The sequence below is a fragment of the Xiphias gladius genome, chromosome 20 (genome assembly GCF_016859285.1).
Source record: "Xiphias gladius isolate SHS-SW01 ecotype Sanya breed wild chromosome 20, ASM1685928v1, whole genome shotgun sequence".
In the NCBI taxonomy this organism is placed as follows: domain Eukaryota; kingdom Metazoa; phylum Chordata; class Actinopteri; order Istiophoriformes; family Xiphiidae; genus Xiphias; species Xiphias gladius.
The window spans coordinates 6,177,858-6,193,868 of NC_053419.1; the positions used below are offsets into that span (position 1 = coordinate 6,177,858).

Below are 16,011 nucleotides of genomic sequence, written 5' to 3' on the forward strand. Positions count from 1 at the left end.
TTTTTAAAATTGTGTGTTTGCTATGTTAGCTGGTTGTCCCAATCCACTTATTGTACTTAAACTAATCTGTAGTTCCTGGTTCTTTGTTTGACAACATTACACATTAGATTAGTAACAGTAGAAAATAGTCAACCGAGACTGGGAGCAGGACACACGCTGGCCAGTAAGTTAGCTTATTTGGCAGCCAGGCAGCTTGCCAGCATTAGCCCTGTCACCTAAGCTAGCTAGTCACAGTCTTCATTTAATATTCTTGATTGTCTCAATTACTTGTCTTGGGTTAATTAAACACAGCCTCTCCTTTGTTTCTTTGTTAAGCATCTGTATCTTAGCAATGAAAATAACCTCTGGAAGCCTTGTCTGAAATGCGTGTATATCTTTCATGTCCTGACACGGTAAAACATTGGACTCTTAATTTGCGCTTTAGAAATGATCGCCTTAGCCTTCTCTTAATTTCCTGTATTTTTCCACCTTGTTGCATGTTTTCATGTATTTAATAAGCAAACTGCCTTAAAAGTCAACTGACATTTTTAATAAACTTGAATTCATTCATTCATTCATTAGGCAAACTGTATGCTAGCTACCACAGATGGACTGGTAACAAAATGGCAGTTTGGTTTGAATACCAAGATAATAAAATACATTAATGTCTATTTTTTTTTTTATTGTCTTTTTTGATTTGGTTATTTCGCATTATTCATTTAACACACACTTCTGCACCATTATAATTTTTTAGTTCTGTACATTTAAGGAGCTCAATACCAAAATTTATTATTATAGAAGTAGTGTCTGTTATCATCGCAGAGCCAAAAATACAAACAAACACAAAATTCGGGTGCCGTACAGGAAAAGTTAGTTTTTTTTAGCAGTATTCAGGTATATTGTAAATTCAGAGAGGCAAAGAACAATTACCTAATAAAATCAAAAAATATTAAATGTATTAAACATCAATTTATTTTTCATGAGCCAATACTGATGTGATACTTTAGATCTGCAGGTCCATAATGCCATTGCACAGATGCAAAAGCTCTTCATTCTGAGATGACTGTGGGAAGGTTTGGCAGGTCACTGGTCCAGAAATGCACATAACGCATTCTCAACTTCTCTCTCACATAGTTCTTGTCCATCTTAGAATTGATCTCTAGGTACGGGTTTCCAGTGCTGGTGAATCTGGGCCAGGTAACAGGCACACTCAGCTCTCCTTTGTTGGGATCTCTGTGGACATTAGCAAAACACAGGGCGACTGAATTGGAGCACTTTTAGTTTTCTATTTCAGTCTTTGATTCAAGTTTATTTAATTTCTGCGATGCTCTCATGTCTTGTTTCTGCAGAATCATACCCAGTTCTGGCGAAGTTGGTCCAGTAGGCGATCATGTAGCCGGAGACATCACGGTGACGAGGCCAGTATCCCAGTGGTGTGGTGAAAGGCTTTCCGAACACGTACTGAAGGTCATCAGCATGGTCAGCTCCCACCCAGCTAGGGTACGGCCTGCCAATGCCAGCCATACGGTTGGGCTCAGAGAAGAGGTAAGAGTAGGTGCGGCCAGTTCTATGGTGAGACAAGAAAAGATAAGGATGTGATAATGACAACACCAAAGAGAGTTAAAAAGAAAGAAAGAAAAAAAATAGCATTCTAAAAGCTGAATTCTTATTAAGTCTAAGAAAATCCAAAATCAGGGCCAATGCAGGAGTCCAGTAAAAATGACAAAAGGTGTAGTTGTGCAAGCTATTGTTTTTCCATACGGTAACCATGGCTTATAAGAATGGATTGTGTAATAATATTTATAATATTTATAAATATATTTTATAATGCTGGAGTGTTTATTAACAACATTATTGTAATTGAGTTTAATGACTAATTAATTGTCATTAATTGTGGTGTGTCTCCAATTTATATCAATATATATATATATATATATATATATTATTAGAGTTATATTGAAAAGTGAAAAAGATGGGGTCATTTTTTATTAACTTTACAGCAAAGTATTTTCAACTTACTGCAAAGACACCACTTTAGCTCGCAGCACCGTCTGCGTATATATATATATATATATATATATCATTGTTTCTTTATTTTCCTAGCATTGCCACCTTGGAGTTATGGAGTTAGAGAAAAATTATTCCCTACTTTTATTCCCCAGATATTCTAAAGCAATGAGGGGAAAGAAAGGGCTTATAAATAAAATGACAAGCATATCCGTATTGCAAGATCCTGTTCTCACGTAGCGTTGGCAGCATGAAGGTAGAGGGCAGCCTGTGTAGGAACCAGGAAGATGTAGTCTGTTCCAATGGCCACAATTGTTTTCTTGACAGTCTCCCTGCTGGGATTTGATGGCCAGTCTGAAGTGTATACGGAGTAGGCGTAGTCCAAACCAGCCTTGCCCTTCTCTTGAGTGTATGAACCCAGGAGTCTCTTCACATCCTCACTGCAATTGGGAAGAGAATGTTTGAAAGTTAGGTCTCTCTGCCACCAAAAATGTTTATAGCTCCACCGTTCTCATAAAAGTATGGTATGTTGCTCTGGGTAGATCCATTGCAGAATTGTCAGTGTTTCTCACTTATCAAATGGCTTGAACTCACAGAGGGGTGTCTACCAGGGGGGAATTGATTGAAGGAACATCTAATCCAGTGAAGATGTGTCCATCCATGTTGTTGACTCCAGCGATGTAGTCGACGTCAGCGGCATTGTGGAACAGGTTATAAGGCTCATCGGGCAGGAAGTCGCCGTCAATCACAGCAGACAGAACAAGGTTCTTTACTACAGGATCTAACAGAGGTAGATACAATCGGACACTTAATATAAAATATGCTAACTGCATGTTTTATACATAACTGGCATTCTAATTTGCTTATTTGCAGATCTGCTGTTGCCTTTTAAAGACAAACATTCATTCACACTTTATATACATGCATAGACAAACCACTACAGAAAAAGAGGGTGCAACAAGGTGACCTTGCATTTTCACATTTTACTTTTATTTATACATCAATTTTTCCACTTTAGCCAAGCATAAAAAGTTTTTTTTACAATATTTTGAATTTTTTTCAAATGTCTGCCATTTCCAGCGTTTTTTATTGCTCAAATTCAAAATGTACATTCAGTCAGCTGGACTGAAACACACTTACTGTCTATGTGGCTTACCGTCACGTCATTTTACACCTTTAGTACACATCTGGCATACCATACAGAGAGATAAAGTAGTCATAGTACAGTAGCGGTAAAATAGCTTCTCTTCTGGCAGGTGTTCAACGAACGTAATACACTGCCAGTATCAATTTTGGCTTGGTCACTAATCAAGGCAAAGACAAAATTTTACTTCACTGTGCGTTGCTGTGGTATGAAGCAGTGACACTATGTCTAAAATGAAAATGTAAACTAGACTGTGTGGAGTGCAGTCCTTACTATCGGGTGAGGTGGACAGATTGATAGTGCTGGCCAACGTTAGGAGCCGAGGATCACTCATCTTCAAACAGGCTGCCATATTGTGATCGGTGGGGCAGTTGACTTTCAGAGCAACCTGGGGAGAGGGAACATTTTCAATTTTTTCCCAGAAGAAATATGTCCACCTTTACATGCCTATTAACTATTCCAAAAAAGAGGGTTCAAAGTTCCATAGAAAAAGTAAAACATTTCAGTGAAGCTGTGTGTGATGTACCTCCTCAGCGATTCTGCGGGGGTTCTTGGAGACGCCCCATGGGCAAAGGGCAACCCCACTCTGGGAGATGGCTCTCTTGAACAGCCCTCTGTTGTGGGGTGTGAGTGTCTGTGGGCAGACAGACAGAAAAACAGACGTTTTAGTATATTCCTTAATTGAGGTTAGACTCTTATGTACAAATTATGCATTTTATCATCATCTATTTCAATGATTCATGCAACCTCTCAGGTGTTTCCGCCTTAACGGATAAATGCACACGATGAGCTAAATGTCCAGAAAAAAAACTTCTCACCTGGAAGCTGACACTAGCTCCACCTGCAGACTCTCCAAAGATGGTGACATTGTCAGGATCTCCTCCAAATGAGCGGATGTTCCTGTGCACCCAAGCAATGGCAGCTTGCTGGTCCCAAAGACCATAGTTTCCTGACAAAAAGATGGAACAATTTAGAAAACTGGCAGGGTCAACATCTACCAGGCTTAATGCAATTGTCTTGCTGTTGTGAAAGAATAATCTGGCATCTACCAGGCAAACTAGAGTCTCCAGTGCTCAGGAAGCCCAGAGTTCCCACACGGTATCCCAGTGTCACCACGATAACATTTCCTCTGTCTGCAATCTCCTGCCCGCTGTACAGATAGTTGTCCAGGAAGTTTGCACCCATCGAGCCTCCAGCCAGGTAGCCTCCTCCATAGATCCAGACCATGACAGGCAGACCTTTGGAAACTAGAGACCACAGAGAATTAGAGCCAGTTGTAGTGTTGATCTAGAATGGATGATACTTTGTGGGCTTCCCTCAGTGTTTACCTGTGCGTCTATGTGGGACCCAGATGTTCAGGTAAAGACAATCCTCACTACCTCTGGTATCAGTCATGAGAAGGGTCAGCTGAAGGCATCTTTTCCTGAATTCAGTTGCTTCCAGGATGCCTGACAAAAGACACAGTGTAAGAGCAGTGTAAGACTTGAAAATAACCAGGATAATTTATGTATGTTTTCATGGCACCTTACTTCATACAGTTTAGGCCTTTAGCTGATGCTCATTTACCTCTACAGCTAACACAATTAGACCAAGATGCCATGCTCCTACTAAAACAATAATGAACAATATTGCCTGGATAAGCAAAGGTAAAACTTTTTCAGTCAGTAAAATTAAAAGAGAAAGTTTGGCAGAATTGGCTGCTGGGGTTGTGGCTCTTGTTGCTAAAATAAATTACATTTGTTTGTGCTTTGAGTCCTTGAGCAACAACGCACGATTATACTTTTTAGTTAAAAGTTTGAATGTAAAACCCAGTAGGTGAGAAGTTCAGTCAGTCTACACACCATCCCAGCCAGGGTGACGCTTTGGTTTCTCAAACCTCCCAGGAATGTCAGCAAAGGGAATTCCCTTGAAGACGTCCATGTGACGGCGGAAACCAAGACGAATGTTCTTGCCCTTCACCATCCCTCCCTCTGTGTACACCACCCCAAGCTACAGACATGAAGCACAAAAAAAACCTTGATGTGGTAGTCCACCAAAAAGTTTGAATGAGTGTATTCATTTAAACATGGCAATAGACCTAATGCATTTGGCATGTAGCATTTAGGTTTGATTTCTCAGTTTCAGTTTGGCATGTTTTGGGGGAAAAAAAGGAATATGTGTGAATCAAACCATCATGTAACACAGCAATTCAAAGAATGCTTTACTAGTAATAATTTAGAAATATGAAATCACAGAGACATATAGACCTTTGTTCCAATAGTGTTTATCTATCATTGATTTTCTTAATTAAGAGTAGTAGCTGAATTTAAGGTCAGTGGATGCAAACATGATAGCATTTTTTTACATACTGAATACTTTAACAGATTTTTTTGTTTTTTATTCTATAAAAATACATTTGTTTTGATACTTACAGAAGCCCCAGAGACCGTCTCTAAAAACACAGCAACAGCAACCAAAATCCCAAGCTTTGCCATCATGACCTAACTGATAACCAGGTTGATTGTCCACCAGACTTTTATAAAGGGGATCCCTCCCCTAAACAACACGTGACCACTGTGCAGTCTGTGGGCCTGCTTTTCTCACTATTATGTAATACATAATGCTTATCAACCCTGTCTCCACAGCAATTTCCCTCAATACTTACTGTGGATTACATTAAAAACATATTCAAACCTCTTTGGTTTAAAAAAAATTATCAAATTAAAGACAATTTTCACAGCTTTCTCAGTACAGGACATGAGGGTGTTTTCACTGGACATTGATTGTTGAGCCTGATGATGAAGTCAACAGTGACCAGTTAGAATGCTTACTGTATTGTTACATGCAGTGGGAGAGTTAGGTCTAGTTAGGTGAGAAAAATTCTGACTACAAACATCATGGGAAATGAGATACTCATTTGATAAAAAACTTCAAAGACTCCCTTTGTCCTTGGACATTCACCAAGGACAACCACCAAGGTTTATATGAACCTTGTAGCTGTCAGCCACTACACCTGTTTTACTTGTTCATGATGTGGAATATAAAAGGTGAAATATAAAATAACTTTATTTTCTTGAAAACATGATTGGACATGTGAATTTGTTTAGAATTCAGTAATTAAAGACATCTCAAGTAGAATGATGACGATAAATTTGTTTTGAAAAACCTGTTTTCGGTTGGTGACAGCCTATGGTCTTGTGTCAGGCTTTCATTTGGCTTTAAAATACTTTTGAGGCATTCAAAGAGTTAAATTAGTCAGACATGCATGTTTACATAGAGAAGGTTTATTTGACTAACCATTGAGAGGTGATTTTCAGACTTTTTCAATGGGTATCAGGAAGCTATCCCCTGCTACGTTGACACAGCTGTCCAACTGGACTCAAAGTCACACTGCTGTAGCCAATTCAAAAGTGAATCCTTGCTTAATGTTTTTCCAGTTCAGCTGGAGAAAATGTTTTGATCCAGTTTTTGACATCAGCTAGGCACCCATTTAGTGAACTCTGAATTCCAGGGTCAGGGGATCTAACGGGCAGGTTCATTTGCATTTCATCATCAGCAAAGCAATGAAAAGAGACACCATGCCTATGAATGATGTGTCCTATAGGAAGCATGTATAGGGAAAATAAAACTGGTCCCAAAACTGACCCATGAGGCACACCATACTCAGCAGGAGAAAAAGAAGACATATAGTTGGTCATAGAGACACAGAACCTCTTATTCGACAGGTAAGAGTCATGATTTTTAATGTTATTTGATGATCTGAAGAAAGATTACATCTTGATTAACATCCCTGACAAATTTAAGTCAACATGTATTAAGACTTAATTATAAGGATGATCGAGTTCTCACACAAATCACTAGAAACATTTCTGTTTTTATTTACAATTAACTAAGTCACTTCACATTTTACAGAAACAAATAATGCAAAAATATTTAACAGTCAAGACATGTCATCAAAATGGTTGTCCTTTGTTACATATAATCGAGAATTTCTGTCTCCATCTCATTTTCACTTCCCTCAGACGGCTGAAATTCATCATCGTCATCTTCCTCATTCTCACCGTCCTCCTCTTCCTCTTCCTCTGCATCCACATCTCTCACTGAGGATTTTAAACTTGGGCCTTTGCGTCTGCTTCTCTTGGGGGTTTCTGGCAATGCTGAGGGAGAGAAATAACATCGGCTAACAGACCAATAGACCTACTAGTTAACACGGTTTTCAACAAGGTGTTTAGTTGTTATAGGAGCCAAAGTCCTGCCCCCTTTTTTATCTAGCCTGTTCCACTAACCTAATCAGTGTATAGAAAATACAGAGTTTTTTCACAGTGTTCTGGGGTTTTCTCCCCATATCATCATATAAATTTGTTTCTACTTCGACAGTGGTCATTGTGTAAGTATTCAACAACTACATATCCCATGAACACCGACTTGTAGTTGACTGGTAACAAAACAATCAGTCCTTCATCTTTGTAAAAATGAAATATTGTTCAAAAATTACTGTCAAGTACATTATTAGATAGTCATTTAGATTAGAATGTGGGCATCGAGAAATATCAATATGACAAGTCACAAAATGATTGATGGGATAAGACAGAAAAACATGACACAAAATTATGTTCAGCTTTTTTTGTGAAATGCTGGATACTTTCACCTCTTTCGGGCAAATTAAACAGAGGAGACAAGACTAAGAATCTACAGCCTTGCTAGCAGCTCTGAGAGACTGTACTGAGGCACTGCAGTGTTTTGAACTAAATGCTAATGTCAGCATGCTAACATGCCCACAGCAACGTTAACTTGCTTATGCTTAGCAGGTATAATGTTTACCATGCTCAGTATTTTAGTTTAGCGTGTTAGCATGCTCCTCGGTTGAGCCGTTGACAATTCACGTCCACACTAAGGCCATGAAGTGTGATGAGGAGTCATAAGTGTCCATTGCTTCACTTGAGGGCCCACAAGCCTATAAGGTTTGGAGCCACTTGACCAATGAAAGAAACCGAGTATGAAAAATTACACAAAGCAAAGAAAGCCTTTTCCTGTAAGAGGAAAGTGCTTTATCAGTTTAACTGTCTGAGTAGTTAAGAGTGCTCACAAACAGGACATGGTGTCCAAGAAGTGTCCCTGAATGTCATTCTTTTTTGAAGGACATTTTCCTTACCTGGTTTCTGTGCTCGGACAACCTTCTTGATCATGGCTGATATCATGTCCCTCAGCTTGTCCGTAGTGCCGAGAACACACCAGCCATCCCGCTCATTACATACCTGTTCATTACCGCTGTTCTGTTCAATCACCTTTTTGATACTGGAAACACACAAATAGCTGCATTAAACCCAAACAGTGGTGGGAAGTAGGTATATTTAGTCAATTACTGTGCACAAGTCAATTTCCGGGTATTTGTAATTCAGAGGCAAATATTGTCGTTTTTACGACACTGCGTTTATTTGATAACTCTAGTTACTAGTTACTTTGCAGACTCAGATTAATTATACAAAATATAATCAACAAATAAATTATGAAGTATTATTATAGGTTAAGATAAGACCTCATTGATCACTGGGAGAAGATTTACAAGCAACCCAGCGGTATAAAAAGTAACTAAAATTAGCCCCCACTTTACAAGCTGCAACATTAAAGTGATATACACATTAATGCATCAATAAATAAAATCCAACAATATAATTCTAACGATATAATTCTGCATGGAATACTTTTACTCCTTCAAGTATATTGTGATGCTAATACTTCTGTACTTCAGACTTGGGTACTTCTTCTGCCACTGCTTCCAAACCACAGCAAGAGGGACAAATAACCATTGTCATTACAATATTACTAATGATCTGATACCACTTCTCTGATATTTGCTTTATCACGTTGTGGTACCAGGCTACTACAACCGCTATGTAACCAATGATACAATTTTAGACCGGCTCTTCCTAGGACTCAGTATTTTGAATTTAATAAAATTAATTAATTCAAAAAACTATGTGAAAATCTTTCACAAAACAATTTTTTTTTTATTTACAATATGTGGAAACAAAATCTGGGCTTGAAATGTGGTTTCAAAAAGTCTGGATATTTTCCAATGAAAATCTGTGAATCCAAAAAAAGAGCCTTACTGTTCAGCTCAAATAATCTCAAATAATCAAGCGACATTTAAAACACAACCTAAGTGCCCAAAAATGAACATTTTAAGATCCTTTTCCTGCCAGTTACAGTCAAAAAAGAGACGAATTTAGTCAATGAAAAATATTCAAACAAGTCACCAAAACTATTTAAGATCCTTAAAACTGAGCCTAAGACCTGAAACACTATTTTAATTATATTTGGGACAATTTATGGCCTTCTTTTTTTAGTTTTCAGGAATTTCCAGTGCTTGCACACACTCTGATATCAGTTTGATAGGGTACTAAAGCATTTGAGAAGAAAAATAATACTCTGTAAGAAAGTAGTGTATGCACCAGACTGTAATGTACCTTTCCACATCCAAATCACAGAGCTGATAAAACATCTGTCTGTGAGGAGGAAGCATGCCCCCTCTGAAAATGTAGGACGACTCCTGTGGAGATGACACAGTGGTCAGTATTTATTGCAGCAGATAGTGTACAGATTTTGTCTATTGAAAGCTATTCACAAGACAATATGATAGCCAACCCCTTCACTTTCCACTTGAAACTTTCACAGAACTAATAAGACAACCCTTATAATCCTCCAGCAACGTGTTCAAAACCTAGTCAGTCATGCTCCTTAATTATGTTTTCACATAACGCGCCAATTCTGGACATTCACTGACCTTCAACTGGTATGTGATTGGGACTGTATCTCGACTGGCACCTGGACCCTCCTGAGCTGGAAGATCCATCACACTAGCTGGCTGGGGACCTGGAAAAACACAAGAAACACGGCTGTTTTTCCAACATGTGGTCAGTTTACCTTGGCAAAGCAGCACGGTGGTAGAAGATTACTGAGGACCTGAGTCGTGAGTCGGACTTTGGATGACATTATTTTGAATATAAGGATGCATTGCTACGTGTAATGATCTCTCCTTCCATCCAACTGCAATAATGCTTTCCTCACACACCTATCATTTATTTATTGATTAAAAAGCTGTTAACTGTGTAAATCTAGCTGGGGAAATCAGATTTCTTCAATCTACTACCCAGATTATGGCATCTCTTGTCTCAGAAACAACAATCTGGTTGGAAATACATGTTTTTAATCCCCCTTCGCTGACTTGGTTTTATGAGGTGAGGTGTTATTTAATGATGTTTAAGGGACTTTGAATACATTTGTCCCCTCTGTGAGCTCATTTGCTGTGGGCCTCTTGTGAGTACCTAGTTTTATCTTTTTATGTGCTTTTACTGCAGCTAACTGTAACAAGTTACTGCAGGAAACATAGAGGTGTAAATAAAAAAATTGATGACGATTTAATACCATTTAACTGTTTCTGTAGCTTCTTCCTGGTGTTGTGCCTGCTGGCACACTTTCATGTCTTAACTGGGACACTGAGATCAGAACCATTGTTAAAGTTTTTAGTGACACCTCTGCTTTTTTAACAATGACAAGTCAAAATGTCTGCTGTGAAAAAGGCCTGTTGACCTCCATATTAAGTAAACATATTCATCTAAATAATCTCACCCACTCACCTGCTTTGTTGAATGTGATTGGCAGACTATAGTTAAGAGCACTCCTCTTGGCTTTTACTGGCATGTCAGATAGTGAATAGCCTAAAGGTGGGAAAAAGAGGAACCAGCAGTCAGCGTCAAGCAGAGAGGTCTTGACTTTGCATTAAGACTCAAATTAGAGAAAATAATATTCCACAATATCACCAAATCCTGGTGTTACTACTAGTAACTCTGAAAAAACTCACTGACAATGGGATCCTGTCCTGCCTCAGGCTCTTACCGTGCTTGGTGCTGCAGCGGATCCTGAAGTCCAGCATCTGGTACTTCTTGGACTCTGTGCTCTTTCGGGGGTCATAGCCCAGCCTGACCCACAGACTTCTCCACGGCCCTGTCACCTACAAAATTAAGCCTGACTTTTAACTTAAATTTAGGAAAATGAGCATTGTTATTCTGTCACAGTAGAGAACAGACCCTAGGAATCACTCTACAAATACACAGAGTGGACACCACAACACGAACACGATAAAATATAATCCAAGTAGAGCAGCCCTGCAATAAATACTGCCTTTGTGAAGTTTATAGCATTCAATTTTTTAAGACTCTGACCAAGAAGAATTTTTCTCTTCTATGAGAGTGTTGGGGCTGTGGTTTTAGATTTCATTACATACTGTATCTACTGTAAAGTCAACACCACAGTCTAAACCAACCTACGCAATTTAATAAGCTTCACATATCTTTACAAATTAATAGGTTTCGGTGTGGATTTTTTTCTGTTCAGCTACTGCAGAACAATTCCTCACTGAGGCTTCAGTAAGTATGCCAAGTGTTCAATATTCATTTAAGCTTCGCTGTTTCAAAATATATCTGAATGACGTCAGGAAAAATTCACTGAACAGCATATATTTTTTTCCCCTAAAATGCAACCTTACTGTTTGCCAGGCACATTCAGTCCCCTCAGCTCACCATGTAGTAGGCAAAGACGGGCAGCAGGAGTTTCAGTTTATCAGGGTGGATGTTGATGTTGGCCTTGACTGCGTTCCGTGACCAGATGGGCCGACTCTCAAACATCTACGCACATAAAGTTTGGTTTGAGATAAGATAAAAGCTCAGAAAAAAGATGGAATGTCATACCTGTGCGTTACATAACATCATTTTCCAGCTTCAAGCAGATGCTATTTCTGGAGTGAAAACTAGTTGTTTAGGATTGTTTGGCAACACCGATGATAATGGCCTGATGGGAAAAATAACTGGGGACAGAAGTCACTGCACTATGTGAGCCAAAATATTTAAAGTGTCAGAAGGAAATTAAAACACAGGTGCAAAAGTTGTGCCAGGCTGAGCCGTCACCTCCTTATTCCTATTCTCCTTTTGCAGGCACATGACTCTAACAATCAGAGGGTGTGTTGTTCTCCCAGAAGCCAGTGACCATAAACACAGAAGCACACAAACCTTTTTCAGTTGTTCTTCAGCGTCTTTGTCAGATTCCTTCAGGCAGACTCGAGCCCAATTGAGCCTGGCCGCCTCGAGGCAGTCGGTGGGCACAGTGGGATCACTGAAGCTGACAAAAATGGCGTTATGGGGCCGACGAGCACGATTCAGACCGATAAAGTTCTTCTTGTTGACAGGCAACTGGCTATAAACAGAATCGAGGGGTGATAGAATAAATATACTGCGTTAGAATCACAGTGAAATTAAAAATATAGCGTTTCAAGTATTGACATCAGAAAATAGGTATAAAAACATTCATTTAAATTTCTTAGAACACAGCTTCCATGCTGGATATCTGTATTAGTTATCGTGGTCAAAGCAGGGTAATAATCATGGTATAAATCATGTAGTCTGTTCCCAACGTTTGGCTACAAGAAAATCAAAAGAAGGTCAAATTACAAAAGCTATTAGGTTGAACCAGGAAGTTACGCTTTTCCCACAGAGCCATTACTGACTTTTGATAGATGTCGGGCCGGTAGAAATAATCCACAGGACTGTCGAGACGTGAGAAGATGGCCGGGGGAAGAAAGTAAGGCATGGGCTGCTCAAAGAACTCTTGATTCTCTGATTTGCGTAGTATGATTTTGTCGTAGAGGGACATGTCTTTTCCACCTTCTGAATGCACAGCGAGGCACTGAAAGTCTGCCAGCCCTGCAAAGAACAAAGATGCAATCAGAGCCGCCAACTTCATCAATTTTTTTCTATATCAGTCAGTTTTTTTTATTCTAAGTTGTTCAAATCATGTCTCTTTAATACAAGAACATGACTGAAATTCTCATTCTGTGGTTTTGAAATGTCCAAAAACTTCACAAGTGAGAGGACTTTTGATCTAACCTTGGAATTTATATGTTGTTCCTATAACTCCCAGTACATCCATGTGGATCTCAGCATCCTTGGGGTCTTTTTTTCGCACCCGCCGTCGCACTCTGAGGAGGAGGTTGCTGGAGGGGAAGCGGTTTCCACACAGAGAGTGACAGAAAGGGTCCTGAGGTCGGTAACGCAGCTCAAGCCGCCGGTTGGGGTGAGCAAAGGTCTGTGGATGAACAGGAAACCCCGACAGTTATCAGATTGGTGCGGTTTAACCACAGCAGTGACGACAGTTATGACCAGAGCAGCGATGATGACAATCAACACCTTAATTCACCTTATTCAAAATCAAACTGACATTAGGCCTACTGCCCAACTGTGTAATGTGTGACACAACATCCAAGTCCAGGGCCATTAAACCAACCCCCTGCTGCACACAGATTCAAGAGCAGTGAAGGCCCTCATCATCCTAGCAGTTAATGTACTGTAGTAGTGCAACCCCCCTCCCCCTCCCAAAAGTTCACATTATTCTGGTAACCACCAACAAATTGTCACACAGTGAACCTGGGGCTTTTGGTGGCCCCTGGTAGTTTGGGGCCTCCAGGCTGTTGCTAGTCTGCTTAAAACTACAGCTTTAAAGACAACATATCTTTGGTTGGGTGGACACACGTTTTGAAACCCTGAACTTACGCACATGTAATTTTAAGTTCGAAGATCTCAGCACTACAACATATTAGGATGATAATAAAATTTTATAAACAATGGTGATAAAAGTATAAAGTACGTTTGTCTTAGCTATTTTAACACACATCAAGGAAAAGCCCTACACTACAGAGTAAGGTACAACCGTATGAAGTCTAAAGAAGACTTTGTGAACCGATCAGTATTTAACACTGTTTTAAGGGACACAAAGTCACGATAATAGAAGCCCAGGCCTGATAGCTGCAGCAGTCTGTCCCAGCTGTGGTCTACTTACTTTGGACACTGCTTGCTCACCCCCGAGAGTCTCCAGCATCTTTGCCACATTGCTGACCACCGCCGGATACTCCACACACACCAGCTTGTTGTCCCGCAGCTCCACGGCAGACGAGCTGCCGGGCACATCCACATCCTCACCCTGGCAGGAAAGAGTCAGTTCTTTCAGAGTGAAATCCAGCTTCAGCTCGTTGGAATCCGCCATTCTGGCTCTTCGTTTAGTGATATTTAAGCGAGAGCAGTCATCACTGAAGTTAGACTATAAACGACACATAAAGAAAACCCGCTAAAACGCTACTAGCTCAAAGTTACAGCAGCGTGAGTGTGTGTCCAAGTGCAAAATAACGCCGGTCGGAAACTCGTGTAGACACATAGAGTTCCGCGGGCACTTCTTAAACCAAAACGGTCTCCTCCGTTTAACTCCTTTCGATATCGAACAATGTGTAAACTTAACTCAAGTGAAAAAAAGAGCACTAAAATAGTACATTTAGAAATCTGTCCCCTTTTCTACTTCTATCTTTTGTTTTCTTTATATATATCTTAATATTACTTTGTTAAATACTGATTTTAAATAATGCAAATGATATATCATCGTTCTTGTTGTCTATTTTTTCCTGACTCTTCTATTGTATGTGCTTCTTCTATTGGCAGTTTCAAAAAATATACGTGTCACAGCAAACTCGATGTACATAGTGTAGTTAAATCAATTGGCTTTTGCTGACGCGCTTCTGGCCACAGGGTGGCGGTGTATAACCAAACTAAATGCAGTCAATGGAGGACATTAGCTGGCTGCGGGGATACAAGTATACCTCCAGTAAAGTTTAACAATACAAGTCACTGAATCCTCGTAAACACATTTTCAACAGTTTAAATTAAGTTTATATTATCTGCCTATGTGTTATTATTTTATACACAGGAGTTGGCGTTTTAACATTTACATAAAGTGTATCTTTGTATTGTCAGAAGGAGCCATCCACTGTTGTCAGAAGGACCTTAGTAAAGAGGATTTGCGTGCTGTCCCTCCCAGAAACTGTCAACAGACTCTCGTCCCCTCAGAGAAGAAAGAAGACTCTGAAAAAACAGATGTGTCAGTGTGTTTACCAAGTTATTTAAGACACTGTTATAAAGGCAATTACACTAATGTGACCCTGTGTTTACACTGATTCTAGTTTGTCTTCTTTTCTCGTGTCTTTCATGGAGCACAAGGTTTAACACTAGATTTTAACGATGTAGGCCTGTAGCCATCTTATTAGCGCTTTTTGAATCACCTTCATTCGAGTTGGGGTATTAGGATTTTCTTTTGTTTTCTTTTATACTACTATCTTTTCAAAGAACAATCTGGCACTCTGACGGAGTGTTTTTAACACTTTGTCACGCCAGGTGTCTGTGTGAAAATGGAGCTGCAAGGGCAGAACGGCAGTCTGCTGGAATGGTGCGTTCATTTGACATTGTAGAGATTGTGAAAATAACTCCCCTAATTGGAGGTCAGTTTGGGAAAGTGATGCTGTTTTGCATCTGACTCCCAAGGCTGCGACTAATGAATTACCAGCCTGTTGGCGACATTGAATTCCATCCTTGTGCTGCCAGTACAGGGACAGGTTTAGCCCAGCTTACCTTAAAGATGAAAAGCAGTGAGTGAAAACTGCAAAACTGTCTATTTCTCACCGTAACTACTTTTTTTTCCTGCAAATGTATAAATAAAACCTACACCTAAACAACAAGGCATTATTGTTTAAGGTAGGTGTATGAACTATGTCTTGACCAATTCTATCAGTTGACCAGTTCTATCCAAGTGGCTTTGCCCGTTTTGAGTGCTGTTGTACATGTAACTCTTAAAGCAAGCTTACAACATGTAAAGTACATAAGAGAGCTTTGGAATTCTTGGAAAGTGTATTTGTTTTGGGCTATGTAACAGTTTCCCTGTGCTCCTAGTCTTAGCGCTAAGCTAGGCTGAGCAGTTCCTGAATCAGTCTCTGCACTGGTCGCGCTTGAATAAGACAAAATCGTCGCTAATGT

At 39.6% G+C, this 16,011-nt stretch overlaps 2 protein-coding genes across 2 annotated transcripts; both read right to left on the bottom strand.

The window, feature by feature from the left end:
* Window positions 1-865: 865 nt before the first annotated feature.
* Window positions 866-5,607, bottom strand: LOC120806597 (bile salt-activated lipase-like). The gene is made up of 11 exons (XM_040157913.1): window positions 5,542-5,607; window positions 4,972-5,119; window positions 4,459-4,578; window positions 4,180-4,377; window positions 3,949-4,079; window positions 3,657-3,764; window positions 3,404-3,518; window positions 2,581-2,767; window positions 2,223-2,426; window positions 1,337-1,546; window positions 866-1,212 (listed from the first exon to the last, which is right to left on the bottom strand). The coding sequence occupies exons 1-11, from the start codon at window positions 5,605-5,607 to the stop codon at window positions 1,029-1,031; spliced, it is 1,671 nt and encodes a 556-aa protein (XP_040013847.1). The 3' UTR covers window positions 866-1,028.
* A 1,228-nt stretch (window positions 5,608-6,835) lies between these two features.
* gtf3c5 (general transcription factor IIIC, polypeptide 5) lies at window positions 6,836-14,383 on the bottom strand. Its single transcript, XM_040157914.1, has 11 exons — window positions 13,997-14,383; window positions 13,048-13,246; window positions 12,669-12,864; window positions 12,175-12,358; window positions 11,689-11,793; window positions 11,006-11,120; window positions 10,747-10,827; window positions 9,894-9,982; window positions 9,577-9,659; window positions 8,262-8,404; window positions 6,836-7,266 (listed from the first exon to the last, which is right to left on the bottom strand). Exons 1-11 carry the CDS (start codon window positions 14,198-14,200, stop codon window positions 7,082-7,084), a joined length of 1,584 nt encoding a protein of 527 aa, XP_040013848.1. The 5' UTR covers window positions 14,201-14,383; the 3' UTR covers window positions 6,836-7,081.
* Between the last annotated feature and the right edge of the window lie 1,628 nt (window positions 14,384-16,011).

Coding starts and splice junctions, on each gene's coding strand:
- LOC120806597 (XM_040157913.1), bottom strand. CDS start 5,607: ATGATGGCAAAGCTTGGGATTTTGGTTGCTGTTGCTGTGTTTTTAGAG. Junction 4,579..4,971: donor GCGTCACCCTGGCTGGGATG/GTGTGTAGACTG, acceptor GTCTTTTGTCAG/GCATCCTGGAAGCAACTGAA. Junction 4,378..4,458: donor GGTCCCACATAGACGCACAG/GTAAACACTGAG, acceptor TGTGGTCTCTAG/TTTCCAAAGGTCTGCCTGTC.
- gtf3c5 (XM_040157914.1), bottom strand. CDS start 14,200: ATGGCGGATTCCAACGAGCTGAAGCTGGATTTCACTCTGAAAGAACTG. Junction 12,865..13,047: donor AACAACATATAAATTCCAAG/GTTAGATCAAAA, acceptor TGTTCTTTGCAG/GGCTGGCAGACTTTCAGTGC. Junction 11,794..12,174: donor CTGAAGAACAACTGAAAAAG/GTTTGTGTGCTT, acceptor TTATGTGCGTAG/ATGTTTGAGAGTCGGCCCAT.